The sequence below is a fragment of the Xenopus laevis genome, chromosome 6L, assembly GCF_017654675.1.
Source record: "Xenopus laevis strain J_2021 chromosome 6L, Xenopus_laevis_v10.1, whole genome shotgun sequence".
Classification (NCBI taxonomy): domain Eukaryota; kingdom Metazoa; phylum Chordata; class Amphibia; order Anura; family Pipidae; genus Xenopus; species Xenopus laevis.
Window position 1 is genome coordinate 49,370,447 of NC_054381.1, and position 27,944 is coordinate 49,398,390.

General features: G+C 40.1%; 2 protein-coding genes across 3 annotated transcripts in view; one reads left to right on the forward strand and one right to left on the reverse strand.

The window, feature by feature from the left end:
• rarb.L (retinoic acid receptor beta L homeolog) overlaps positions 1–27,944 on the forward strand; it is a 620,347-nt gene that overhangs the window by 591,174 nt on the left and 1,229 nt on the right. For both annotated transcript variants that reach the window (XM_041566005.1, XM_018267461.2), the window contains 3 exons: positions 7,232–7,408; positions 24,023–24,227; positions 26,743–26,901. In XM_041566005.1, coding sequence (XP_041421939.1) covers positions 7,232–7,408; positions 24,023–24,227; positions 26,743–26,901 — 541 coding nt within the window. The remainder of the gene's footprint in view (positions 1–7,231; positions 7,409–24,022; positions 24,228–26,742; positions 26,902–27,944) is intronic.
• On the reverse strand, positions 1,028–2,333 carry LOC121394599 (protein kinase C-like 1). The gene is made up of 2 exons (XM_041566018.1): positions 2,101–2,333; positions 1,028–1,294 (listed from the first exon to the last, which is right to left on the reverse strand). The coding sequence occupies exons 1-2, from the start codon at positions 2,227–2,229 to the stop codon at positions 1,199–1,201; spliced, it is 225 nt and encodes a 74-aa protein (XP_041421952.1). The 5' UTR covers positions 2,230–2,333; the 3' UTR covers positions 1,028–1,198.

A 27,944-nucleotide genomic window follows, 5' to 3' on the forward strand; every position in this document is an offset into this window, starting at 1 on the left:
CAGTGTTCCTTTTGTGCCTTTGATTTTTTTCTTTCCAAACACGCCCTCAGCTGCCAAACCAAAGTCAATGATCTTTATATGTCCCTCGTTGGTTACCAGGACATTAGCTGGTTTAAGATCCCTGCAAGGTAAACATTAGGGTTAAAAAATTAAAAGGAATTGAGAAAGAGCAGGTAAGTAGTGTGAGAGGTAAATGTAAATGTTGGGAGTCAGCCAGTACTATGAGTATGAGTGGGGGTGAGAAGGATGTGAACCCTTTTCCCCAAATTCATAAGATGTTACAGTTTGTTTAATACTCTGTTTAATACTCCATTTGCTTAATACTCTATTTTTAATACTTTATTACTGATATCCTGGCAGTGATTTGTGGTGTATAACATACAGGCAGCAAAATGCACCACGTGCCATTTGCATAAGCGTAATTTTATTTGAGAGAAAATGGGTTTAAGTTTAAAATGCAGAAACAATATATGAATAGAAAGATAATATATGGGATGTTTATAAATTTTACATACCGATGAATAATCCCTTTAGAGTGGAGAAACTGCAGGCCGCACACCAGTTCTGCTGCGTAGAATCTTTGGAGAAAAGAAATTAACATTTCCATAGTGAGTACATTTCTTTGCTTTGTTTATACTATAGATATTATTATAACGGTGCTGTGGCCCTGCTGTAATATATGAGGGCCCACTAACTCAAGGCTAGGCACACCTGTAGGACTGCTATGGGACATAAAACCATGGCCCTTACAGCTCAATGCAAGGGGTTGCCCTAGTCCTTCAAGCATTCAGCATTCTGAATGACGGTCACATCTCCATGTGTCTTAACAAAGGCTGCACTCCATACAGGGTGAGACACAACTCTTTTTGCCCCATTCTAGCAATTATAATGAGGTGATGAGTAAATTGAATAAAACAAGATGCTTTGTACGTATTTGCTTGCTGTAGGGACAGTGGGTTTACTGCAATAGGAAGTGAAGCTACTGGACAGCACTTTATAGAAGAGAGAGATATTATTTGTTGTGCCATTACAGATATATTACATACATAGATTCCCTAGGTGATTTCCTTTAACAAAAACAAAAGATGAAAATCAGTTGGCTGAAGATTTCGAATGCTGACCTCTTTCCATCCTTCCTTCTGCATGTACTCTAGGCCAGCTCCTGCTCTGTTACCCCATTACAAACACATAAAGTCACTTACGTTACTAAGTCCTTCTCCAGCTGGCCGGCATTCTTGATGACGTTTCTTAGGGTCCCTCCACTGACATACTCCATAGCGAGCAGAGCATGCCGCTGGTTAAAGAAACAAAAGGCAAAATAACTACAAGCACATATGGCTGAAAACTTGTGATTACAAAGTTTTGCACAAAGTGTCTTTTTTAGAGACATGAACGCGTGCGCACAGTAGCAACATTTTTGGTCAATGTCCTTGTGTACTAAATAAATGATCAATTAGTAGTTAGGTAGGTTTTTTCATTCAATAGGGGTCAGTGAAATGTGCCCCTGTCATTGCTTGATATGCAGGTTACATAAGCTTCTATGTAAATTACTGTAAGTTTTTAGGCAAGTGAGTGCAGTTTTTGCATAAATTGGGTAAGTAAATTCATATATAATGTACACAATTTGCGTTACTCTCATTATTCGGCTTGCCCCCCCTTCTCATGCAGTCTCCTCTCTCAATACCCCCCAATGGCGGACCTGCTTATCTTGCGTGTGTTTTAGCTTGAGTTGCCCCACACCTTTACTCATCCTGCACCCAGGGTTGCTGTCCTTGGCCTTTACTAAAATAACTATAAGAATGCTAGCTCTTCTAGCCTCCTATGTAGACTGGCAAGGGAAAGCTATAGGTGGCATTTTCTGAAGAATACTACTTTGGATCTCAGGGAAAATGTAAAGAGGTAATTGGAGGTTTTTTTCTACACATTTTGTGGTTCTCTGGTATAGTAAGAGTATTCTTATATAAAGTTGCAACTATTGTATCCCAGGTACTCCACTGCAGATTCCGTGACCCACCCTGTTTACATCCTGCCCTCTTTGGGAATACTTAAAGTTAACCTAAATGTGAAATACCCTATAAAGTTAGTGATGATATGTTTTACCTGTGTTTGGAATGATCCATGACCTTGGCAAAGGTAGGGGCATCCAGCAGCCGTCTTCAGTACCCGGGCCTCAGTGATGATGTTGGACATGTTGGTCTTGTCGCTCTTCTTGATGACTTTGATGGCCATATGCTGGCTCCTGTTAGGAAAAGATACCAACCATACCTAAATAAGGCGGAATAAGAAATAAAATGTTAGAAGTTCACTTCTATGATCCATGGCTGGATTTTCCTTTCTCACCATAGGCCACTTTTGTGCTACTCCTCCACAAGCCAGTACCAAATTGTTTCACATTCTACCTGTATATAATAAAATAAACTATTCATCCCAAGACATTTGCTAGTGATACATTTATGAAAAGGGCCCGCCTTTTAGCTCAGAATATTTGCCCTCTAGACCAGGGTCTATCTGGCCTTTCCTTAACAGTTATTTATAATGTCTCAGTTAAGATATAAAAAAAAAGAGGGGAGTTGATCAATGCACATTCCCTGGTCCCCTGTTTGATAAGTAGTTTAGTATCTCTGGAAGTACATCTATTTACAAAAACAGGGTTTTTAGTTACAAAGTTGTGATTATAAAATTGGTAAGCCACCATACCACGTTAAGTTAAACCCCATTAAAGGTCAAGGTAAACCTCAGTAAAGATATATGGGAATTCCCTGCTTCTTATATTCCTTAATACTAAATATGAAAACACAGGTATGGTTACCCAGAAGCCCAGCACTTACTTTGCCAAATGTTCCACTCCCAAGCTCAGCATGGATGGTGCAGTTGCTGATTGCTACTGGGAGAGGAAGCTCTTCTTCCACACGGGGCCTCTTTAATCCACTTCCTCCTTCTGAGAGAAATGCTATAAACAAATTTAAAGAATGGTAATTAGTAGTTACATGGGTTGTCCACCTTTGAGTTAACTTTTAGGGTAAGGGCACATGGGGAGATTCGGGGAGATTTAGTCGCCTGGTGATTAATCGCCTCTTCTTCTGGGCGACAATCTTCCCGAATTGCATTCCCTTGCCTTCGCACCGGCTATAATGAGAAATTGCCAGTGGGATGGCACTCGCAGCACTCCCTTTTCCAAAGTCGTCCGAAGTTGCCTCACAAGAAAACTTCATGCGACTTTGTAAAATGAAGCGTCGTGAGTGCTATCCCACTGGTGATTTCTCATTATAGCCGACGGGAAGGCAGGGGAAAGGAATTCAGGGAAATTGTCGACCAGAAGAAGAGGCCATTAGTCGACAGGCGACTAAATCTCGCCGTGTGACCTTAGCCTAAGTATGCTGTAAAGAGGGATATTCTGAGACTATTTGCAATTGGTTTTCAATTTGTATTAGTTGTGGTTTTTTTGTTATTTAGCTTTTTATTCAGCACCTCTCCAGTTTGCAGCGTCAGCAATTGGGTTGCTAGGGTCCAAATTACCTTAGCAACCATGCACTGATTTGAATAAGAGACTGGAATATGAATAGGAGAGGGCCTAAATAGGAGAATAGTAATAAAAAGTAGCAATAACTCTAAATGTGTAGCCTTACAGAGCATTTGTTTCTTAGATGGGGTCAGTGACCCCCATTTGAAAATTGGAAAAAATCAGAAGAAAAAGGCAAACAATTCAAAAACTATAAAAAATAAACAATGAAGACCAATTGAAAAGTTGCTAAGAATTAGCCATTCTATAACATACTAAAGGTTACCTTGAAGGTGAACCACCCCTTTAATGGAAAAAATAAGTACAACAGGAATAATAATTCTTCTCTGCAAAAGTTTTTGCAATAGAAGCAGCTATTCACTAAACAGATACAAACATTTATATGTACTATCACACATCTATATATAGATAGGTAAATAAACAAATATATGATATATATAGTTACACTGATACAGATTAACAGAGAGACACAGTTAAATATATATATATATATATATATATATATATATATATCACTTCTTTAGATAACCAACTGACATATATTTTGACAGTTGAAATAGACTGAGATCATTTAACTGATACAGATTAATACTTTTTCCACTAAAAAATCATTTCAACCCAATAAAATTGTTTTGCCACCAATGAGGATTCATTATATTTTAGGATTAGGTACAAAAAACAGTTGATGCAGACGTATTAAATCACCCGGTTCTACTTACGTTCTGTTGAGGAGCTGCGTCGGGGTCTTTTTCCTCCTTGGATTTTTATTTGCTCCTTGTCTGAGCTGCACCCGTGTTTTTTCACCTTTTTGCTCCTTTTTCTCCCTCTTCTTTGCTCGGTGCTGCTCCTGTCGTCGATTCGTCTCTTCATCTTGACGGTACCAATAAGATCTCAAATATTGGACTAAAGTTGGTTTTCTTCTTTCTTCAAAAGCAACCTCAACTAAAGTTTGTGAATTTGCTTTCAGCTGCAAAAATAAAAATCGCTTTTCCGCACTGTAAAATCGCTTCGAATCTCTTGGAAATCCACAAATCACCAAGAGATGCTCTCTGGTCTGAGACAAACCAAAGTACTGATCCCAACTGCCACTGGTACTTGTCTCTAGACCTCTGATTCCAACTGCCACTCTGGCATGTGACATAGCCTGCATGCAATGGCATCTGAATGTAAAACTGTGCACCCCCCATAGAAGCTCAGGTCCAGTCAAAATATTATCAGTGGACTTTAAAGGGGTTGTTTATTTGCAGTTGGTTTTCATTTTTTATTATTTGTGGGTTTTGACGAATTTCGATTTTTATTCTCCAGTTTGCAATTTCACCTGGTTGCTAGGGTCCAAATAACCCTAGCAACCATGCATTGATTTAAATAAAAGACTGAAATATGAATAGGAGAGGCCCTGAATAGAAAGATGAGTAATAATAAGTAGCAATAACAATACATTTGTAGCCTTACTGAGCATTTGTAACGTTACCTGGATCCCCACACATTGGATCAGGGAAAGCACTAAACATAAATCCCTATTAGTCTGTGATCCCTACACTACAAACCAGTCTTGCCTGAGGGGAGAGCTACCCCCTTGCTATTCCTCCTAGTTGGAGCCAGGCTGCTCTTGCTAAACTAGCTCTATCTGCCTCATTTTCCTAGAAAGTGCTGGTACAGAGAACTACCCTGTCATGACTACACCTCATTCACGAGGTCCCTGTATCCCTGACTTTACCAAGGCATTATCTTTACTGGGGTCTGAGCACCAGACTCCCATTAGCAACCACTTCCTCCTGGAGTGACAGGGGGAAAGAGGAAGTCCCACCCTCTGCCCAGCACTAGTGGCAGGAACTTGTCATCAGCCTCTGGGCCAGTGATACGCTGTACACATTATGCTAATAAGCTACAGTAGTCACATGGGCTTTTGCTTAGCAACCAGAGTACAAGGAAGTGTTGGCATGTAAAGCCATAGGGGAGCATATGGGTCACTACATGTACAAACTACATACACAACATTTACAGATATGCAGAACATTGTAAGGATTCGAGCAGTAGAGTCTTGGACTGCTACAGTTATCTTCAGAGCCGCCATCAGGGGGGCACAGAGTGGACAGTTGTCCCGGGCCCCGCATGATTTTTTGTGTAAGGGGGGCCAGCCATGCTTCAGCGTGCTGCCAGCTTCAGATAATAGGACAGCAGGCTAGTGCACGCAAGATTTTTCTCCTATTCAGATCCTCTGTACCCTCATTGGTTCTTTAAGGAAAAGTCCCGGTAAAGCTGTACAGGGATTGGATAGGTGGAGTAAGAACTTCAGCCCTTCAGCCTAGCCAATCCCAATGCAGCTTTACCGGGACTTATCCTCAAAGAACCAATGAGGATGCAGAGAATCTGAATAGGAGAAAAATCTTGCGTGCACGGAGCTGCTGTCCAATTGGGGGTCATTTATCTGGGCACATTTGCTCATGGGCAGTAACCCATGGCAACCAATCAAATTGCTGCAAACATTGTTCTACTTGCAGCTGGCATTAAAAAGCTAATCACTTATTGGTTGCTATAGGTAACTGCCCATGGGCAAATTTGCCCAGTGTTGATAAAGGAGTCCCATTATCTGAAGCTGGCAGCACGCTGAAAGCAGGGGGGCCTGGCTAATCAAGTATGTGAAGCATGGCTTAGCCCGCCTTAGACACAAAAACCTTGGCAAGCTATATTTTTTAAATTTTGGGGGGCCTGGCCACCAATTTTTTTTAACTAAGGCCACCAATGGTTTTTTATAACTTGTGGGAGGGGCCTAGGCCATCCATTTTTTTACTTTCAGGGGGGCCCCTGATCACTAATGGCTTTTTATAACTTGTGGGGTCAGGCCATCAAATGTTTTTTTGTACTTATAGGGGGGTAACCTGATCACCAATGGCTTTTTATAACATGTGGTGGGGGGGCACCAATGGCTTTTTATAGCTTAGAGGGGTTTAATGTTTTAGCTCTGATGTCTGTGTGGCTTTTTTACTGTGGGGTGGTTGAGATATGGGGTGGGGCTTGAGGGTGGGCGGGGACCAGGGGGCACAGAAAATGTTGCCGTACAGGCCCCGTGATGTCTGAAGGCGGCCCTGCGGATAACTATTTTACAGATAACAGATCCCATACCTGTACAGGTATGGGATCCATTATCCGGAAACCCATTATACAGAAAGTTCTGAAAGGCTGTCTCCCATAGACTCTATTATAATCAAAGAATCCAAATTTTTAAAAACAATTTCCTTTTTCACTGTAATAATAAAACAGTAGCTTGTACTTGATCCAAACTAAGATATAATTGATCCTAATTGGAAGCAACCCCATAGTTTTGGGTTTATGGAAGCAACCCCATCATTTATGGGTTTATTTAATGTTTACATGATTTTCTAGTAGACTTAAGGTGTGAAGATCCAAATTACATAAAGACTCGTTATCAGGAAAACCCCTGGCCCAGAGTGTTCTGGATACTAGGTCCCATACCTGTACTTAAAATAAAGCTATAACAAAAAATGTACTGCTTGAAGAACCCCTAGTGGGTTAGTGTAATATCTCTCTCATATGCTGTTTTTATTCAAACAAAATCAGGTTATCCAATATGTGAGCTGTTTTATGTTTCATTTTAAGTCAGTCGCTTGCAGTAACCCTATGGCTGCATTAAAAAGGGTTTCACAAAATTGTTTGGTGAGTAATAAAATGTGTTCTTTTGATCCCCTTTAGAACTCCAGCGCAGATCATCGTGTCCGGCTAGATCTTGGACTTTGGGACAAATTTAGTGAACTAGCCACAAAGTGCATTATTAAAATAGTGGAATTTGCAAAACGCTTACCTGGATTCACCAGTCTGACCATAGCAGATCAGATCACACTACTTAAAGCCGCTTGTCTGGATATTTTGGTAAGTGCTTATCTCGCTGCTATGCTTTTCTGTTTTCTTGTTCTATTCTATCCTGCTTCTGTGCAACAACAGTAAACTGTCCTCCAGCACAATTCACTTTTGTTAAATAGAGAGGTTCAGCACAGAAATGGATCTTTTCTGTAAATGATCTTGTGTCTCTTGTTGAAAAGTAAAAATGATCTTTTTTTTCTGACATGGTGAAGAAAGCAAAATGGCAATGAACATATTGAGGCAGATTTACTAAAGGGTGATTTTTTGCCAGCGACCACTTCTCACCACTTGGCCAGGCGCACATTTGTTACCATTACGCTAATTCACTAAAATGCAAAGTTGCATCCTGGGCACCGAACACTGGCGACTTTTTGCTAACGATACTTTAGTGTGAGCAATTCATAGCGAAGATTAGCTAGTGTTCGTTTATGCCTAGCAAAAAGTCGCTAGTGATCTTACACTTAGTTCAATTTGAATAGGGCGGTACATTAAAGTTGTATGGACGTCTTTATTAGAGATGTTGGTGCAAATGCTTGAAGTGGCCACTTTTTATTACAAATGTCCGAGGAACCTTAATAAAGACAAAAGAGATCCTATAATGCCCTAAACATGAGCCCACTGTAAAACGAATATTCCATGCCTTCAAATGTCTGGGGAAAAATGTTAACCCAAAGAAGTTTTCGCAGATAATCCCGCTTAAAAAAATGAAAAGTCGCCAGTGTTTTTTCAACTTTAATGTATTTTCGGCAGACAGGATATGATGTAAGTGACATCAGATTGAGGAAGATCTAGCTTCATTTTAGCAGTTCGCCTGGTCTGAGGTGGCAAAGTCAACTCCGGCAAAAGAATTAACGTTCAGTAAAATCCGCACTTTAGTAAATTTGTGGAGCAGCAACCATTCGCCTGAGTGAAAAATCGCCTGGTTATAGAGTGTGTACGAGCGCTAGCGACAGTCTCTTTCACTAGATAATTGTCGTCTGCGCCTGTTAGGAAATTGCCAATGTCCCTGCGGATGTGATTTCTGGTGAAAAGTCGATAGTGTTAGCCACTTCGCCCTTTAGTAAATCTGCCCCCTCTTCTGTTGACATAAAAGCAACCTTCTTACAAATCCCTTTGTACTGTCTAGTGTTCCCTCAAGGGGACTGTGGCAAGCTCTATGTTTACATTTATGTGAGTCTATGGGGTATATTTATTAAAGAGTGAAGTTAGAGATCTACACAGTCCACAGAGTGAAAAACCGCCTCTCTCCATTCATTTCTATGGGATTTTTAAAGGTGTATTCAGGCCCGGACTGGCAATCTGTGGGTTCTGGCAAATGTCAGAGGGGCTGCTATAAGGTGCCATAGAAAGTCAGTATTTAGTGGGCTGGTGGGGGCTGTTTGGGCCTCTGTGTACCTGAAATACCATGGTCTATTTTGACTTTCAGTCCAGATCTGGGCGTATTTATCAAAGGGTGAATGGAGAGTGGTGATATTTCACCTTTTAGCAGAGAGCCCAGAACAGCTAACAGGTGCAAATAAGATACTTTGTAACAATTTTGAGACACAAAAACACAGTTTAGATGAGGAGAAATATTTTCAAACTTTCATAACCTGCCAAATTTAGTTAAACAAACATGGTAATTAGGGGGTGTGGCCACCAAAAGGGGTGTGGTCAAAAAATTGCTGTGCTACGTGCGGGAACATTTTTTTTGTCCCTCTTTTTACTTCCAAAATTTTGGGAGGTATGATTATACCACTTTTTTATGGGTGGAAACCTCCATATTATCACTGCCTCCACAGTAGTTTGGTTTGCCTTCAGATTTTTGCAAGATTTGTGCAAGAAATGTAATGTTGCAATACTTCTGGGCCAAATGTGTAGTATAGCAGCTTTTCGAAATTATAATGGGAAAGGAAGTGGAATTGGGTTTAGTTTATAGTATACACTCCTAGAAATATTCTAATTGTAATATTCTAAACAATAATAATATTATTGGAGGAAAATGATGCACAACTCCGTGTCACATGGAAAAATCTGCACCATCTGTTAATCATCTGCTGGAGTTTACAAATTGCACATCACTGCACCAAAACTTGCCTTTTAATTTAGGTGTCCCTCCAGCCGCTGCTGAACATTGAAACTGGGAGCTTTAGTTTTTGGAAATGCTGGAAATCTAAGCGTCGCGAGTGCATTAGTCAGGCGATTCTTCATTCAAGCAGAAGGAAGGCAAACAGAAGACAGTTCGAGGAGATTTTCACCACACAGAAGAGGCGATTAGTCGCCAGGTGACTAAATCTCCCCGAATCTGCCTGTCTGCTCCAACTCTTAATTTGCAGATGAAGATCAGACTGTTTCAGTCTTTCTGCAGAGCACTATGTGCTGCTGATCCAACAATGCTGTCCACTTTTTCACAAGATAGGGAAAATGTATGTTATGTGCTGCCAGCTGTTAAAATAATCATTTATTTACGTCGGACTGGGCAGAGTACCAGATAATAGGTTGGAGAATGGAAGTTTATTAAAGCACTTTCTCATGCTAGGGTCAAAGATTGCTTATGAGCAGATACTTTATTTCTTCTTAGTGAACCTTTCTGCCTAAACGAGAAAGCAATTGTAATATTGTTGTTACAGGTATAATAATTAGGCCTGATTGTGGAAGAGATGATGGATAGCGAAACTCTCCTATATGATCTAGAGCGACATCCTTTAGTACTTAAAATACCAATGTTAGAGTATGGAATTATCAAATAGCACATACAATAAAAGTATATTTTAATTTATATGAAAAAGGGTTTTCTGTATGGGTGGTTTTATGTTATATTTTTGTACCCTTGTTTCCTAAAGTTTGTCTAATACAGTTTGTGAAACTAGGATTAAGTTAAACTCCACGCTGCTGAAATAATAATCCCAATGTACAGCAGCCATGTTCATGCAAAGTACATGTTCCAACACAGTTAGTTGCAGTCGGTATCTGCACTCTTCAGCATGGAGGGGTGAAGGCAAGATAGTGGGGCCCTGGAAGGACATTAATCATGAGAGGATATAACTCATTGCAGAAGCCAAATGTATATTGGCACAGGGTCTCATTTTTGTTGTATTAATGGTATGCTCTTGTAAACAGGAACTTCTATGAGACTGTATTTGTAGAATGCTGTGGGGAATAAATCGGTACAGCAATATCTGGAAGGGATATAAAGCGTCTATAACTTTGGTTAGAAGAGCTCTTTTCTGTACGTACATATGGATGCTGTACACTGGCTTTCAGGTCCCTGTCTCAGGTTACCGTTCCAGCCGCCCGTACAAGTAGGTCACGTGTCTTTCACTGCCACAAAAATGGGTCCCAACTCATATATCAGTTCAGTAACAATCATCCTGGGGATTAGTTATCCTTTAAGGGAAAATTAAATTGCCCTGAAAATGAGCCTGGCAAACATGTGATTTAGGAAAGAGTAATAATAATAAGTGTTATTAGAGATAATGATTTACAGACTCTGAGTTATCCTTTAACTCAGATGGATCATAGCTGGTATTAATCATGTTGTTTCTAGAACCAGATCCCCTCTTAGAGTACCCTGTGACCTCCTCTCGTACCCAGCCAGAAGTTCTTGTGAAGAGACTCTCAACTCTGACACTGATGAACAGCAAAAACACAGAGTCAAACTATTCTCTGTTCTGCTGAGGGAGAGAAGCTGGGGCTGCCCTGAGGTTATTCTCCCTGTGAATTCATTCTTACTGTACTCTCTTATCTCCTTAATGTGTGTGGTCTCTTTCCACAAGACTTAACCATGCATCAGAATTTACATGCCTGCCATTATTACACTATTATGATAAGTGAGCACTGCCTCCCCCCTAATCCAGCACTCATGCTGTGATTTAATAAGTACAATGTTTTTTTCTCAAGCTCTGGCATACGATACCTCTTCACACACTTATACAACTCCAGCATACGGTGCTTTTTCTCACACCCAGGTTGTTACTCCACAGCACCAAGATTTCTCTCAGGTCAATGTTTTATCTCGTAATGTTGCAAGTTTGCAGCCTTAAGTTGATAAGATAACTTCAGGAGAAATCTGACATTATTTCATAGTTTCATCAGTTTAAAGCTGGCCACAGACACAAAGATTTCCCCATCTCCCGACCTGCCACTAACCATTTCGATCAAATAAAGTCGACCAAACAACCGATTTCCGCTGGACGAAAAATGTTGGGACTCTCCACACACGGTCCGAATATCGTACGAAACCTCGATTCGTACAATCAGATCTTTGCGTCTATGGCCAGCTTTAGGGGTAATGTAATAAAGGTTGCAAAGCTTGCTACTGATGTAGAAATCCATGAGCAACCAATCACGGGTAGCATTTACTGGTCAACTGATTAAATACAACAGTTGTTAGGGGTTACTAGACCCAGGCACACTTGCCAAAGTTTATTCCATTAAACTGTTAGGGTAAAACAATAAGAGTTGTAAATACGCACTGGGTCTAACAACCCATAACCCCAATCAGCAATTATTGATCAGCCAATGAAAGTAAACATTTGAATGATTGTTAGGGGTAAGTAGACCTGGAGCAATCATTGCAACATTTATTACATAATTAATTGTTATAGGGATGAACCAAATTTAGGATTTGTTATTGTTATTCAGTTGAATTGGTATATGATTCTGCATGATGTGTAAGTTAGGGGGCAGGAAGGGAGACTCTTATGTTCTTACCCCCGATTGCCCCTCATAAATTTAGGCTGCACTTTATACCCTGTTTCATTTACTATCCACGCCCTTAAATTCACATGACCTTAAAGCATTGGAGAGCTGGAGGAGAAAATCTGTGTTTAGATTATGTAATTTGTCTGGATTTTGCTCAAACTTTAATATGCAAATTAGAGCTCAAAATCTGTTCAGTTTGTCTAAAGAGCGTGCAGTCTCACTTTCTGTTTAGGAGTAATGATAAAGCGACCATTACAAGCTCTTTTACCTTGTAGAATTGTTTAGGAATAAGCAGATGTAGAGGTTCCCAAAAGAATATTTTCTTGTGAGCCAAATCTGCCATTATAATAGTAATATATTAATATAATGTATGTATGTATGTATATATATATATATATATATATATATATATATATATATATATATATATATACACATATATATATATACATATATATATAAAAAAACATTCTCCCAGAGGTCTCAATGTGATTTGCAGCCATCTTTGAGCACAATATGCAGTCATTAAGTTCTGACCCGTGACCTACAGCTTGACATGCAGTGTCACAAAGGATCATTTCACCTCTAGGACAGCTCCTCCCTCGTCATCAAAACAAAATAACTCACTACTGAATGAAGAAGTATGATGATAGGGTTTTGTTCAAGATGAGACAGATTACACTTTTTCATGAATTTATGTCCATCCATTACACTGCACTACTGAACTAAGAGCATATAGATTAAACAACAACAGAAATGTTATAGTACAGTGGACAACCATAAAGCTGAGCTTGTCATTGAATAACGGATGTGTCAGAAGAAGCTGCCATTTGGGCATCTTATTTTAAGGACTGTTATTAATATAAATTCAGTTGTCTTTTCCTTTTTTCTCCTTTTTTTTCTCCTTTATACACAGTACATTCTACAAGGCAGAGTCCTACTTTCTCGCTGTATTTATTGGATCTATGACTTTGCATAACGCAATGTTTAACCATAAATAACACTTACACAAATAAGCCCTTGTGGCATTTGCATTCTTGCCGCCGAGCCAGTGCCGATACCCTGAGAATCACTGCAGTGCCCCCCTCTGATAGATACAGAAATATACAGAGGTGTTGTTTGGTAATTGTTGGGCTGTATATTCTCAGGCCTAGGATTCAAAAGGCATCAAGCATATATTTGAGGCTGTTACATGGCTGAATGCTTTCATATTATTGCACCCAAAATGTATTTTCCTAAGTGGGCCTGCACCTTTCTGTGACCCCCATGATTTATGGAACACACTGTCATCTTCATTCAGTTCCCTCAATCTGCCGTCCAGTGTTTGATTTGGTCCCAGTCTCTAGCCAGCTCCCACAGATCAGTTTGCCTTCCCTTTGTTGGCCTTTTCTTGTGAGGGGAGCGCCCAGCGTTGGTGAAAAATGAAGAGTTTTGTTAAGACAGAAAGGGAACGCTTGCATGCTCAGGATAGCTGGAATGTGTGACTGATCTGCTGATTCTCTCCTGCTTTACAATTTCCGTCTCTACCATGGGAATGAAGCAAATTGTACCTATCATCATATTCTTTTATGGCCGCGAGGCCCTGCATCTGAGACCTTTAACATTCAATAAGCAGTTTGAGTGGGTTTTAGGGATTGCCGATTATACTGTCAAAACAGAACTTTTCATTAACGCACAATACAGACTTATATGAGCATAAAAGCCACTTACAGCCCTAGTAAAGCGCACTTGTACATCTGAGTCTGCTATATTCCTGAATTATACCAATTATAGGGAATATTATTTCATCCAGTGTAACTGTTGCCTTACCAACTTTGGTTGCTTGCTTCATTGAGACGCAGGAGAACTGAAAAATTCAGGTTTTAGTAATGCCCCTGCATACAGACAAAACATAGGGTACATTTGGGAACCTGGAGTGACAGTTAAAAAAACTCAAACCCTACAAAATGATGTGGGCTAATAAGAGTGAATATAGCATAATGCCTTGAGAACTCTAAGTTAGATGTTACAGCATCTATTCTACAGTATGCATATGACTGCTCAAAGTCATGGTGGTGGTATTTGTATATGGATAGAGAATTGACCAAAAGACAGATATTAGCTGCCACTGGCACATTCTCTAACCTGTTATCTGGAGTTTTCCAAATAAGGGATCAAAATTTGGATTTTCATACCTTAAGAGGGTTATTTATTTAAGTCCGAATCTATCTCAATATTTTCTGTTACAAACTCTGGGTTTTTTATGCTTATTTATTATTACATTTTCCTGAAAAATTTTCTTTGCGGGGGAAAAAAAAAGATCAGATTTTTTTCATACGATTTTCACGATTTTTCCTTAATTTTCACCCAAAAACTCAGAAAATTTCGGGCTATTGCCCAAAACCCAGCGCACATCAAAAAATCATTGGGACTTCTCCCGCTGACTTATATGCAACCTCGGCAGGTCTGAGATGCCAGATTTTTAGATTCAAACTTTTCCATCATCGGGGTTTAATAAATTCCGAAAAATTCGTGATTTTTTCAAAAGTCCGATTTTATAAAAAAAAATCACAAATTTTTCAGGATTTTTGCATTCGGAGTTTAGTAAATAACCCCCTAAGTCTACTAAAAAATCATGTAAACATTAAATAAACCCAATAGGCTGGTTTTGCTTTCAATAAGGATTAATTATATCTTAGTTTGGATCAAGTATAAGGTACTGTTTTATTATTACAAAGAAAATGGGTTTTCTGATAACAGATCCCATACCTGTACCACAATCTGGCATTCTAGGTGGCTAAGTAGCTGATGATATTCGGTGTGGATTAAGGTTAGAATAAAAAATATGCAAGCCAATTACACAATCAATGGGAAAGTTAGACTTATCCTTGTTGAAGGACCTGTGGGGAACTGGGAATGTAGCAAGCAATGTCAGTCAACAGCATGAAAGACCAGCAAAGTATTGTCTTGTATTAAAGGAGATATATATTGTGGCAGGTAAATGTACAGTGAAATTCTAGGAAGAAATGTGGACAAAAAACATGGCAAATTGAGCAGAATCTTTGTACCTTTAGTAAGTGGTCTATAGCATATTATCCAGTGCCTAAGTCCAACAATATGGGCACAGTGCTGGCACATACCTAGTAATGGTGGCAGTTACCAGTATCATTTATTCTGGATTAAACATATCATCTGCTTGGGTAACTTTTTAAGCCCTGCATCCAGCTGTGTGAGGGCTCCAGGGCTGCACGACACAGCTTCAAGGTTTGCTACGGCTGAATCGCAAATGTTTGTCTTTCCTAGCAGTAAATGCATACAGAGTTGTTGTACTGTGAAGTCTGTAGTATCATTTCCCAGAGTGCATCAGTCACGCATCTGGTGAGCTTACAGGTCTGCGTGTCAATTTTGACCCTTTCTGTTCCTTATTCTGTTTTGTTTAACCTCCACATGGTGCGGCAGATATAAAACAGGGGGATGCAGAGGATGTAACTGGCAGCGGGGGACCTACGACTCAAGGAGGTCAAATTTACACAGAAATGTAATATTCTACCAAAATAGAAAACATGGGTTAAAGGGATATAGGTAGAGAGAAAGTATAGATTTACATTGGTGGGTGGGTAGCCCTTGGGTGTAGTACATTCAGGAGGGGAAGGCTCCTATTTTGCTCTAAGGCCCACGCAATTCTTGTTACATGACTGACGGTGTACACAGATAGATTAAACCTCTTGAGAGGGAAAAAGGATTAAAAAGCTAAACAACAATCAGCAATGATAGTTGCCCTTTAATTCAAAGTGAAATTGTGCAGTCCTCTTGTGTAACAAACCTAAATAAAGAGATTGTGCTTTAGCTAAACAGACCCGACGCTCCGAAGCATTCCTTTCAAAAGATAATATGCAGTGTCATTTACCCTGTGTTCCGTGTCCTTGCCAAATTAACTGAGGGTATACCAAATACACGGCACAGCTAGAGTCTCCCCCACACACACACTACAGAGCCCAGTGCCTTCTCCGGCTGTCTGTTGTGCGTATGAATATGCATGGGATGAAAGGGAATAATCGCATGGCACCTGGCCCAGTAAGATTTATATCAAGTCCAGCTGGGAAGCAGACAGTATTCTGGGGGCTGATGCAAAGGCTCGTTCTCATGTGGAAGGGAAGAGGTTAACTAGCTTCATAACAGCCCCACCCCCCCGAGACATACAGCGACCCAGTTGGTTTCATGGGAACCCCATGCAAGAGATCAGAGGCTCATTTACCTGTAATTGCATTTGTGCCTCATTTCCATTACCATCTTATCTTTATTCATAGCTTCATAATCTCCCTATCACACACAACTCTTGGTTTTTAATTTGAGATTAAACATTTATGACCAATTTCAGTAAGGTAATTAGATAACAACGGAACATTCACAGCACAGCACTTTTTTTGCCACTTTTTGTAGATTCAGCCCTGGACCCAGACACAGTGACAAGGAGGAGAATCAGCAGTGTGTTGTCTTGCACTCTCAGTTCATTTTAGTTCTCGACTAGGACACGACTCTTCTGCTGCTGGTTGTCATGTCAGGATGCTGGAGCTTTGAAAAAGCAAAGATATTCCTAGCATTTGTCATAGAAAGATAGGCGGACATTTTTGTTCAGGGCCCCTTATTGGTGCAGCAAGTTAATACCTATAGCCAGATGAGCAATTTAGGGAGTGCCTTGTTGTGTATAACTATGGACAGATAGGGTTGCCACCTTTTCTGGAAAAAATAAAAAATACCGGCCTTCCTATAGTCTTGCCTTTTTTTCCTATTAATAACGTAGGCATCAAGCATCATTTTTACCGGCCAGGCCAGTAAAATACCAGCCAGGTGGCAACCCTATGGATAGGCCATTATAACAAATGGATCTTGCACATTGTACCATGTTGATAGAGCTACTATAAGTGACTAAATTACCTGTGTGGTCCTGGCTACATCATGCACAAATCTTAAATATATTCTTTTTTAAAATGATTTTTTAGTTAGTCCTTGCAGCTACTCTTTGGTGCTGCCCATTATGTGTCATTTACTCATCCGGAGAGCAATTGCAAAGCAGAGGAAGGGATATTCTAGTTTTCATCAGGTGTTTGTCTGTGCAAAGATTAGAGAACAATGGGCCGCTTTATAATTTTATATGTTTATGGCTATTCAATAAGTGGCTGCCAACGAGTACATCATAATATGTTCAATTTTAATGAAGGGGTGAGGTGGGTAGTCAGTATCCCGGGATATTTTTCTAATGGTGACTATATATATATATATATATATATATATATATATATATATATATATATATATATATATATATATATATACCGTATATACTCGAGAATAAGCCGAGTTTTTCAGCCCCCAAAATATGCTGAAAAACTCTACCTCGGCTTATACTCGGGTCAAGCGCAAAAACGGTCGCCGGCGCCTAAGAATATTCTCCGGCGCCTAAGAATATTCGCCGGCGCCTTAGAATAGTAGCCGGCGCCTAAGAATAGTCATCCAAAAACGGGATTGAAACTTACCAGAAGCTGCTGCATTTCTCACCCTCGGCTTATACTCGAGTCAATAAGCTTTCCCAGTTTTTGGAGGTAAAATTAGGTACCTCGGCTTATACTCGGGACGGCTTATACTCGAGTATATACGGTATATATATATATATATATATATATATATATATATATGTATATATATATAGAGCAGTCCTAGTTTGGTGAACTCTCTACCAAAAGTCATCCGCCTGGGTGCTGGTAAAAATCTAACTATATTCACATCACACAAACCGCACTCCAAGGACTTGTCAGGTGCAAAAATGTCTTTATTTCAACGTTTCGGCTCTAACACTCGAGCCGTCTTTAGGAAAGTGATAAACTCTACAGCAGTGAATCAATTTAAAAGTGGCGCCAAAACTGGGGTAATATGGGCACTAAGATATAAACACGGTCACTGATGCACTATCCTGATTGATTAATCCACTTATAATATATCACAATGATGAATTCATGGTATACAATGTTGTCACTCACTGATGATGACGTCATCTCTGTGAGTTTGGCGCCACTTTTCACTTTTAAATTGATTCACTACTGTAGAGTTTTTCACTTTCCTGAAGACGGCTCGAGGGTTAGAGCTGAAACGTTGAAATAAAGACATTTTTGTTTTTGCACCTGACAAGTCCTTGGAGTATGGTTTGTGTGATGTGAATATATATATATATATGTATAACTTCCTCGACTACTGGGTGGTCAGACTGGTCGGAAAATGACCAGCAGGTGGCGATGTTGTAACAAAATTCATTCATGTTAACAGTACACATATCGTTTAATATCTTCAAATTGAAAAAAATAATGAATGTACATTGCAAAATTCTTAGAATAGCACTCCCATCAATTTTATATTCCATTATTTTTAAGGTTTACTTGTCCTCCAAGCCATTCTGTAATTTTGTTTTAACTAGGACACATATACAGTAAAAGACTTGTGCTCGGCTAGTTCAGGAAAGAGCATAGCGTGTCACATGCTTGTTTTGCTACTTTTTTTACTGTGGGAAAGCAGCTTCTTGTTATCAAAAAAAGAAGAATGATTTTCTGGCCAACAAAGGACATATTAACAAGGGTTTCGTGATTTCAATGGCTATTTGAATCATTTGACTCTCATGTGATACTATTTTAGTTCCGATGAATATGTTCCTATTTCAGGCACTTTATCATCAGTGAGGAGGTTTAGAGTTGCAGTTCAGTTCAGCCATTGCAGCAGCTTTCGGCCATGTTTCTGTCTGTATTATGGTTGGAATGTGTGATCTGCTGATGTTTCAGAGTAATACCTTGCATTTAGTCTGATACAATGGGAAGTTGTATGTTTGCAGTATTGACTAATGTTCTCCATTGGGAAGCCTCTGACATTGACACTTTCTCACAAACTGCCCAGTATTCTATTAGGTCTCTCCATTAGACATGGGGTGCATTTAGGGTTGCCACCTTTTTTTGGCGAAAATGGGCAGGAAGCGGGCTGGTGATGTAGGAGGGTGGGCCGGTGACATCGGGCTGATGTCAGGGGCGGGTGATGTTGGGGGAGGATGTTGTGGGGAGATGGGATGGGTGACGTCCGGGGCGGGACTGATGACATAGTGACCAGCGATTGGTTGATTGCCATGCCATTCAATTCAGTTTCCTGTCCGGATTTCCTAATTTGGAAATCCGGACAGGAACTTTTCATCCAGACAACACTTCCAAAAACCGGCCAGTCTGGGTGGCAACACTAGGTGCATTTATAAACTGTTTACACTCGTTATTCAACATGCAGGTGACTGAAAAAAACAGTCATTGATTTAGTGAATAGCAGTTCAAGTTAGAAAACACCCTTTATACCTATATATGGATGGATTCGTTCTAAGAAATTAATTGGACAAAAGTAGGTACTGAACTTTTTATGATGGGAAAATTTGTTGTTGATAGTAATCCAAATTTTACCCAGAGCTACATACTTGCACCCTCTTTACAGACTTTATAAATATGCAAGACTGTAACCGCTGTTACTACGCTGTGGCAACGTAAATTGTATTTAAGGCTGATTTTTTGTACAGTGTTAAATAAACATGTCCCTTTAGAAAACCTGCAAATCATATTTATAAAGTATTTCTTCTCATTCTAGGGACATTTACAGGTTGCTATGGAATATTTTGCTGATGATATTTACTGAAAAGTTTAGCACAAGAATACACAGTAGAACCCCCATTTTATGTTTCTCAGGTGACCATGGAGAAAAGATGTAAAATCCGGGACTATGTAAAATAAGGGAAATTTGTTAAAGGGAAAGTAAAGTCTAAAATAGAATAAGGCTAGAAATGCTGTATTTTCTATACTAAACATAAACATGAACTTACTTGCACCACAAGCCTAATCAAACAAATGATTTATGCTTTCAAAGTTGGCCCAAGTGGGTCACCATCTTGTAACTTTGTTAAACATCTTTGCAAGACCAAGACTATGCACATGCTCAGTGTGGTCTGGGCTGCTTAGGGATCGTCATAAATTATCAAAACAGGGAAACAAACAAAGCTGCTTGAGTTCTGCATGGCTGTTAAGTAAGGTGGGGGCTCCCCCTGCTGTTCATAAGTATGATTGTTTCCCTGCAGAGCAGTTAGGGATCGTCTGACAATTCCTATCCACAGCAGTAAATGAAGGGAGAATTTCACTGCATACAGTCAGGTTTCTTATAAAATATTTTTTGATTAAAGTATATTGGAGATAGGTTTCTTTTTCATTAAAGAAAGTAAAAATGGGATTTTATTTTTTTGCCTTTACATGCCCTTTAAAGACACATAAATGGCATGATATTAATAGTAAATCGAATAGTTCATGACACTGACAGCACATAACATAGTCTCCATATGGGCATGTTTACCTACATTGGAGATAAATATCTCCGGAGGTGTTCCCCATAGCAACCAATCAGATCTGTGCTTTTGTTTTTAAACTTGTAGGTGACTGTTTAAATCTCCCCTAATTTGCATATGCAAATTAGGATTCGGATTGTGTGCAGTATTCGGCCAAATCTTTCAAGATGGATTCGGGAATTCGGCTGATTTCCAAATGGTGGATTTGGTGCATCCCTACTCTTAGCTAAAATCTACATGCTGTACTGTACAGTAGTTTTAATGGAGGGTCAAACCCTGTTTCTATGGTGCATATGTGCAACTTGTCTGATCCTCTGCAACTCTCCCATCAGTCTAAAATGCGGGAAAGCAAAAGGTAAAACCCAGGAATAGCACCTGTAGGGATACATTGAAATTGGTGGGATCATAATAAACCAGGAAACCATTTGAATGTATTTCTGGAATGGAATCTGACAACTGCTCTTCCACATGGCTCTCCGAGGCCGAGCAGCCTAAAATCCTTATCTGACAGGTGTTGGGTAACATTTATTTATAGGTGCAAAGAATTCCATCACTTGGCACATAAAGCTCTTTTTCAGGCAATATGATGATCCAGCTCTTATAACCACCCAACTGTTCAATATCATTTACATGAGTAAAAAAATGATCTTTTGTACATAAAATCTCCTGGAATAAATGACTTAATTTTATTATTGCAATACAAAGAGCACACCTATAAAATTCTGTGTATAGAAGCACATATGTTATTGAGATATAATATAAGAATACTGGTGGCTATGCAATGGCCAGAGACTGGGAGCACAGGAGTAATAGCTTGCCCCTATTCATGTATTAATACAGAAACAGTGTCAGCTCCCCTGTGAAACAACACGAATTCTGTAAAACAAGAGGTGGCCAAGGTCCGCTGCTTTCCCCATCAGCCTGCCACAAGAACTGAATTCCTTGACTCCAATTTATTTCCATGTAGATGGAATCTGAAGGGAGAGACGGAACAGCCATCATTTTCCATCTTGTCAACAGTTTAAATATTTCAATTACACAAGTTTGTCAAGAATCTCAGACATGGGGCTGTGGGCAGACATTTACTTTGAAAGTGTGAGATCCTCCTACTTGTGTTCCTCCCCAAATCAATTAGATCACCAAGGCAACCAAGAAGTGAAACAAAATGGAGTGTTGTACAGTAGTCAGTGCAGCTCCAGCTGATATTCCAGTACAGGCCATGCAGGGATAAAGAATCCTTTGCGCATGACCTTTTTATTTACTGGTTCTCTATTCCTCTTGATGAGACAAGACAGCAAAAGGCATCAGGGCTGTCAGTTGTTATATGACGAGACACATTTGGACTCTAACATGGAAATGGGGTGTCAATGAGAGCTTGCTGCTCAGCACAGCAGATCCCAAAAGAACATAGATGCTATTCTATCTAGTGGGCTTTTGTCAGCCAGCCAATGGGGCTTGAGCGTTACATATGAGTGATCAGCTGACCAGGAAGTAGCCAGAGCCTCACTTTTCTCTGCTTATCTGTGATAGGTTTCTTGGTCAGAATACCAGATCAGTGCATGTTGGTCTATCGATAAGATCTATTATTTTGAAAACATAAAATCTCACACATTTGTTAATTTGCTGCAATATATGGGTTGGTTTTGCTCTGCTTCAACTAGAATACCTAGGAAATATTATATATATTTATATATTAGTGTTTGTATATATAGACAACCATATACATATACATTCAGAAAAGCTCCGAATTACGGAAAGGCATAGACTCCATTTTATCCAAATAACCCACATTTTTAAAAATGATTTTAAAAATCTGTAATACGGAAATAAAACTGTAGCTTGTACTTGATCCCAACTAAGATATAATTAATCCTTACTGGAAGCAAAACCAGCCTATTGGGTTTATTTAATGTCTAAATGATTTTCTAGTAGACTTCAGGTATGAAGATCCAAATTACGGAAATATCTGTTATCCGGAAAACCTTAGGATAACAGGAAAACCTTCTGGATAACAGGTCCCATACCTGTACAAAATTGTGATGGTATAAAGGGGTAGAAAACCCTGCTGCACTGCACTGCTCAATCAACCTTTACTCAGTTGTTGCTGGACTACAAATCCCAGAATAATGTAACATATAATGAAGGTTGAGGGATGCTGGGAGCTGTAGTCCAGTAACATCAGGGTTGTATTCTTAAAGCAATATTGTACAAAAAAACTTTTCCAACACTTTCCCCCAAATCTCTACAGCCAGTGGCTGCTTTAAAATATAAAAAATCCTCCAGAGAGAATCCCAACTGATCTGTATGGATCTGGATTAGTGATGAGCTAAAGTTTTCAGAGAGTTTCGCCACAAAAATGACCCCAATTGGTGAAAAATATTGTCACGCGATTCATCTGTCCATCATTAATCTAGATCCCTTTTCTTTGTTCCTGCAACTTGAGTTGGAAGCTTAGGGTCAGGGCCAGGGGTGTAACTACAGAGGAAGCAGACCCTGCGGCTGTAGGGGGGCCCAGGAGGTATAGGGGGTCCCATGAGGCCCTAAATAATGAGCAATTTCAGAATATATTGGTAAAACAGGACAATCTGTGGATATGTTGGGGGCCCTAAAATTAATTTGCTGTGGGGCCCAGTAACATCTAGTTACGCCACTGGTCATGGCACACACTCAGATTCAGGGAGATAAGTCGTCTGGCGTCAAATGTAAATTGCTTCGTTTCCCGAAGTTGACTTCAGGCGACTTCAGTGGGAGGCAGTTTGGGGAGATTAGTCGCCCCAAAGATGAGATTTGTCACCAGGTGACTAATCTCCCCGAATCTGAGCGTGTGCCCTGACCCTAAAAGCAGAGTTTCCCAGCACTGAAGTCTGTCCTTTACTGCCATGTCTGATTCCAGTGTAATAAAATGAAGAAACAAAACAACATAATAATCTCTGTATGTTTTGCTTTTATAATAAAGTCTTTGATCGGTAAAATTCTCATTGGTGAATTACGGTTTTCGGTAATGTCTATAGAAAACTAGGGGGCGCTGTGGGGGTGGTGTTGTGGCTGGGTTTACAACCCATTAAAGGGAAAGTAAAGTCTAAAATAGAAAAAGGCTAGAAATGCTGTATTTTGTATACTAAACATAAACAAGAACTTACTGCAGCACAAGCCTAATCAAACAAATGATTTATGCTTTCAAAGTTGGCCAAAGGGGGTCACCATCTTGTAACTTTGTTAAACATCTTTGCAAGACCAAGACTGTGCACATGCTCAGTGTGGACTGGGCTGCTTAGGGATCATCATAAACAAAGCTGCTTGAGTTCTGCATGGCTGGGAAGTAAGGTGGGGGCTCCCCCCGCTGTTCATAAGTATGATTGTTTCCATACTCAGCAGTTAGGGACCATCTGACAATTCCTATCCACAGCAGTAAATGAAGGGAGAATTTCACTGCATACAGTCAGGTGCACATTTTTTAATTAAAGTACATTTTTCATTAAAGAAAATAAAAATTTGATTTTATTTTTACATGCCCTTTAATGACCTTTGCCTCATACAGTATGTTCTACATCTTCCAGATTCTCCGAATTTGCACAAGATTCACCCCAGAGCAGGATACTATGACTTTCTCAGATGGCCTTACCCTCAACCGAACTCAGATGCACAATGCTGGATTTGGTCCACTCACTGACCTCGTGTTCACGTTTGCCAATCAGCTCCTGCCCTTGGAAATGGATGACACAGAAACTGGCCTGCTCAGTGCCATCTGCTTAATCTGTGAAGGTGAGTGCGGCTAGTACACAACACTACACTAACTGATTGGGAGACGGGAGAAGATCAGTTTGTTTGGCCTACTTTAAAGGGAGACAAAAGCCTAGAGAAAAGTTTGCTAGTATGAATTACTTTTGTGGCATAGGGATCTCTGCAGTCTTATACCACACTAGACACGACTCACAAACAGCTGGGCTAGCACTAGCCATTAACAGCATTATCCAAGCAGAGTCAGGAAAACTAAAGTTTAACCAAAGAAGTTGGGTAGAAATATTGTATATTATGGGGGTTATTTATCAAAGGTCGAATGTAAAGAGTTTTTTATACCTCGAATGAACTCAAAACTCAAATGGTTTCTTATTTAACAAAAAGCTTGAATGGAAAAAACTTGATTCTATCGAGTTGTGAAACCCAGAAACACGATTTAATTGAGTTTTCCGCATGAAAAAAAATGAATCGCTCAAATTATTTGCGTTTCCGGGCAAAACCCCATGAAAAAACCCTCGAACACCATGTAGGCTATTAACATCTTCAAATGGTTCAAGGGACTCCTACATGACCTCAACAGGTTTTTAGATGGTGTATTTTCTGATTCAAGCTATTTCCTTGTCGAGATATAATAAATATTGAAAAATTCATGTTTTTTTTTTCCTGAAAATTTTCCATGAATTCGAAAAACTCGAATTTGTGGAAAACACAACTTAAATATAGTATAGTAACCAAAGGCAACCACAACCCTTTAGCAGTGAAGATCTGTGTCTCCAAAGATGCCCCAGTAGCTCCCCATCTTCTTTTCTGCTGATTCACTGCACATGCTCTGTGCTGCTGTCATTAATGAGCTTAGGGACAAATGCACAATATACTGACTATATATATTATAAATGTCACAATATAAGGCTGATTAGTAATTATTTATTGGTACAGGGCAACTTAGAAACCAGAACAATTAGCCACAGAATTTAATAATCAGCCCTGGAGCATTAGTCAAATCACACTGAGCATGTGCAAGTCACTGACACTCCTATCAGAATCCAAGATGGGAAACTCCTGTGACATATGTACATATGAAGTCTAATGGTGCCACAGAGACAGTGTGGGCAGACACATCATAATCATGCACACCTGTGCCGGGCCAGGCCTGGGCAGTCTGAGTACTCAACAATCGTGCGCTGAAAAACGTGCACATGCATGTGCGGAAGTACGTATGCACGAGAAACTGCGCGCGCATGTGCAAGACCCCCTGCTTGAAAAACAGATGCGGCACAAAAAAGAGACGGACACGCCGGGCAGAGCGGCAATCGGGGACCAGACTAGGGGGTAGGAGAGGCAGAGAAGGTACGTGCCTGGCACCTCCCCAGCTTTGTATGTGCCTACTCTGCCTACCCCTAGTTCTGGCGGGCATAGATGGGCAATACATCTCTCTGGATATGTCCCATGTAATGTACACTCATAAGAGATAAAATGTGCTCCATGTGACCATAGCTAAATCATTTCCAACTGCCTCAGGTCTTACAAATGAATAATGTGAGTTGGCAGGAGACTTGTCCGTGTGCCTGGGAATATGTTCCACACAGGATGAGAATGCAATGAAATCCAGTTCTTATCTAACAATCCTTATGAATAATGAATGGATCTCTTGTCAGCTTTTGCTTCCCAAACCCCCCATGGAATCTTCCAGCAATATCTCACGTGGGGCCCTATAACGAGGCCAATCTACAGGCACTGATATCCAGCTCTAGTCTTGTTACTAGGAGTCCAAAAAGTTGGATGTATAAGGCGCACCTTTTGATTGGCTGTCACATGTCATGTGACCCACGCTTCACCTCCACGTGACACTTTCATGTATTCCTATAAGTCATAGAGAGAGAGAGAGTGAGTGCTAAAGTCTTCCTGAAACCTGCCTTTTGTTTTCCTGTGGGAGTTACACGTTGCAACGATGTGAGAAACGATCTAATAATAAATCCCACTCGCCCCATTTAGAACATGCGCAGCAGTCAGATGCCAGAGCAGCAGTGTAGTACATGACAATGGCAATGGAAGGAATGAGCAGATTGTCAGTGTGCAGCTTGTGCCGGGGATGCTTGGATGCACTTCATGTATAAACCCTTGGACAACATTCAGTAGGCCGTATGTAATATATAGAAATCGCCTCACTACATGAGCTTTATCAAGGGAAACAAGTGGTTGTTGCTGGAAAGCAGTATATATGGCAATACAGACATTCATGCAGTGGTTTAGTAAAGAATTACACTTGAAAGCCCCTCACATGCCAAAATATAGCTCCCCTCCCCCCACTCCTAATGCAACACAACTATTCATTCATCCACAAACCATTCCTTCTTCTTCTTTCTATTTGCCGCCCTCTGCTGACACTAACAGACAACTGTATCCACCAGCCATACACGACTGCGGCTCTGTCCAACTCTAGGCAGTGGGAGTTGCAGTTCACTGCACTTGTTTGACTGTATGACTAAATGATGCCATTTAAGCATTCACTCACGTGAACAAACACGTCTTGTTTCTGTAGATCGCCAGGACCTGGAAGAACCGGCAAAGGTGGACAAACTGCAAGAGCCGCTTCTGGAAGCGCTAAAAATTTATATCAGAAAGAGAAGGCCCAACAAGCCCCACATGTTTCCAAAGATTCTCATGAAGATCACAGACCTCCGCAGCATCAGTGCAAAAGGTACGTAGGAACAAAAACAATGACACGAATAGAGATTGTCACATTAGGGCCCTATCTGTGAGCCTATAACTGAGGGCCTTGAGCTGCTGCAGAAGATTAGAGTAGCTGACAGTTTAATGGGAATATTGGCTGCCGGCACATTGTAGGATGTGGATCTTAACTAGACCTGGCATTCTTAAAGGGATACTGTCATGGGGAAATGTTTTTTTTTTTCTTCAATGCATCAGTTAATAGTGCTGATCCATCAGAATTCTGTACTGAAATCCATTTCTCAAAAGAGCAAACAGATTTTTTTATATTTAATTTTGAAATCTGACATGAGGCTAGACATATTGTCAATTTCCCAGCTGCCCCCAGTCATGTAACGTGTGCTCTGATAAACTTCAGTTACTCTTTACTGCTGTGGAGTGATATCACCCCCTCCCTTCCCACCCCCCAGCAGCCTAAGAACAGAACAATGGGAAGGTAACTAGGTAGCAGATCCCTAAGACAAGATACCAGCTGCCTGGTAGATCTAAGGACAGCACTCAATAGTAAAATCCAGGTCCCACTGAGACACATTCAGTTACATTGAGAAGGAGAAACAGCAGCCTGCCAGAAAGCAGTTCCATCCTAAGTATTGGCTCTTTCTGAAATCACATGACTAGGCAAAATGACCTGAGATGGCGCCAACACACCAATATTACAACTTAAAAAAATACACTTGCTGGTTCAGCGATTAAATTATATATGGTAGAGTTATTTGCAGTGTAAACTGTGTAATTTAGGAATAAAAACGTCATAAAAATCATGACAGAATCCCTTTAAACCCCCCCAAAAAAACGTCACAAAACCAGATTTCATCTGTGTATGTCCAGCTTAGAATTCTGGCTCTATAGTTTCCATACAGCAGCCTGACCTAACTGGTATCCATCTAATGTGGATGCTGCTCATGTGGATTCACATTTTTGAAAACCTGATTTTCTGATACACTGTATATCTACCAGTGTGTTGTGCATCAAGAGACGAGGAAGTAAAGAGGAGCCAAAGGGAAGCAATGAGGC

What these genes read in the sequence shown, in the direction of transcription:
- LOC121394599 (XM_041566018.1), bottom strand. Translation starts at nt 2,229, where the DNA reads ATGGCCATCAAAGTCATCAAGAAGAGCGACAAGACCAACATGTCCAAC. An exon ending in ATGGATCATTCCAAACACAG is followed by an intron (nt 1,295 to 2,100) that starts GTAAAACATATC and finishes TTCTTTAACCAG; the next exon opens with CGGCATGCTCTGCTCGCTAT.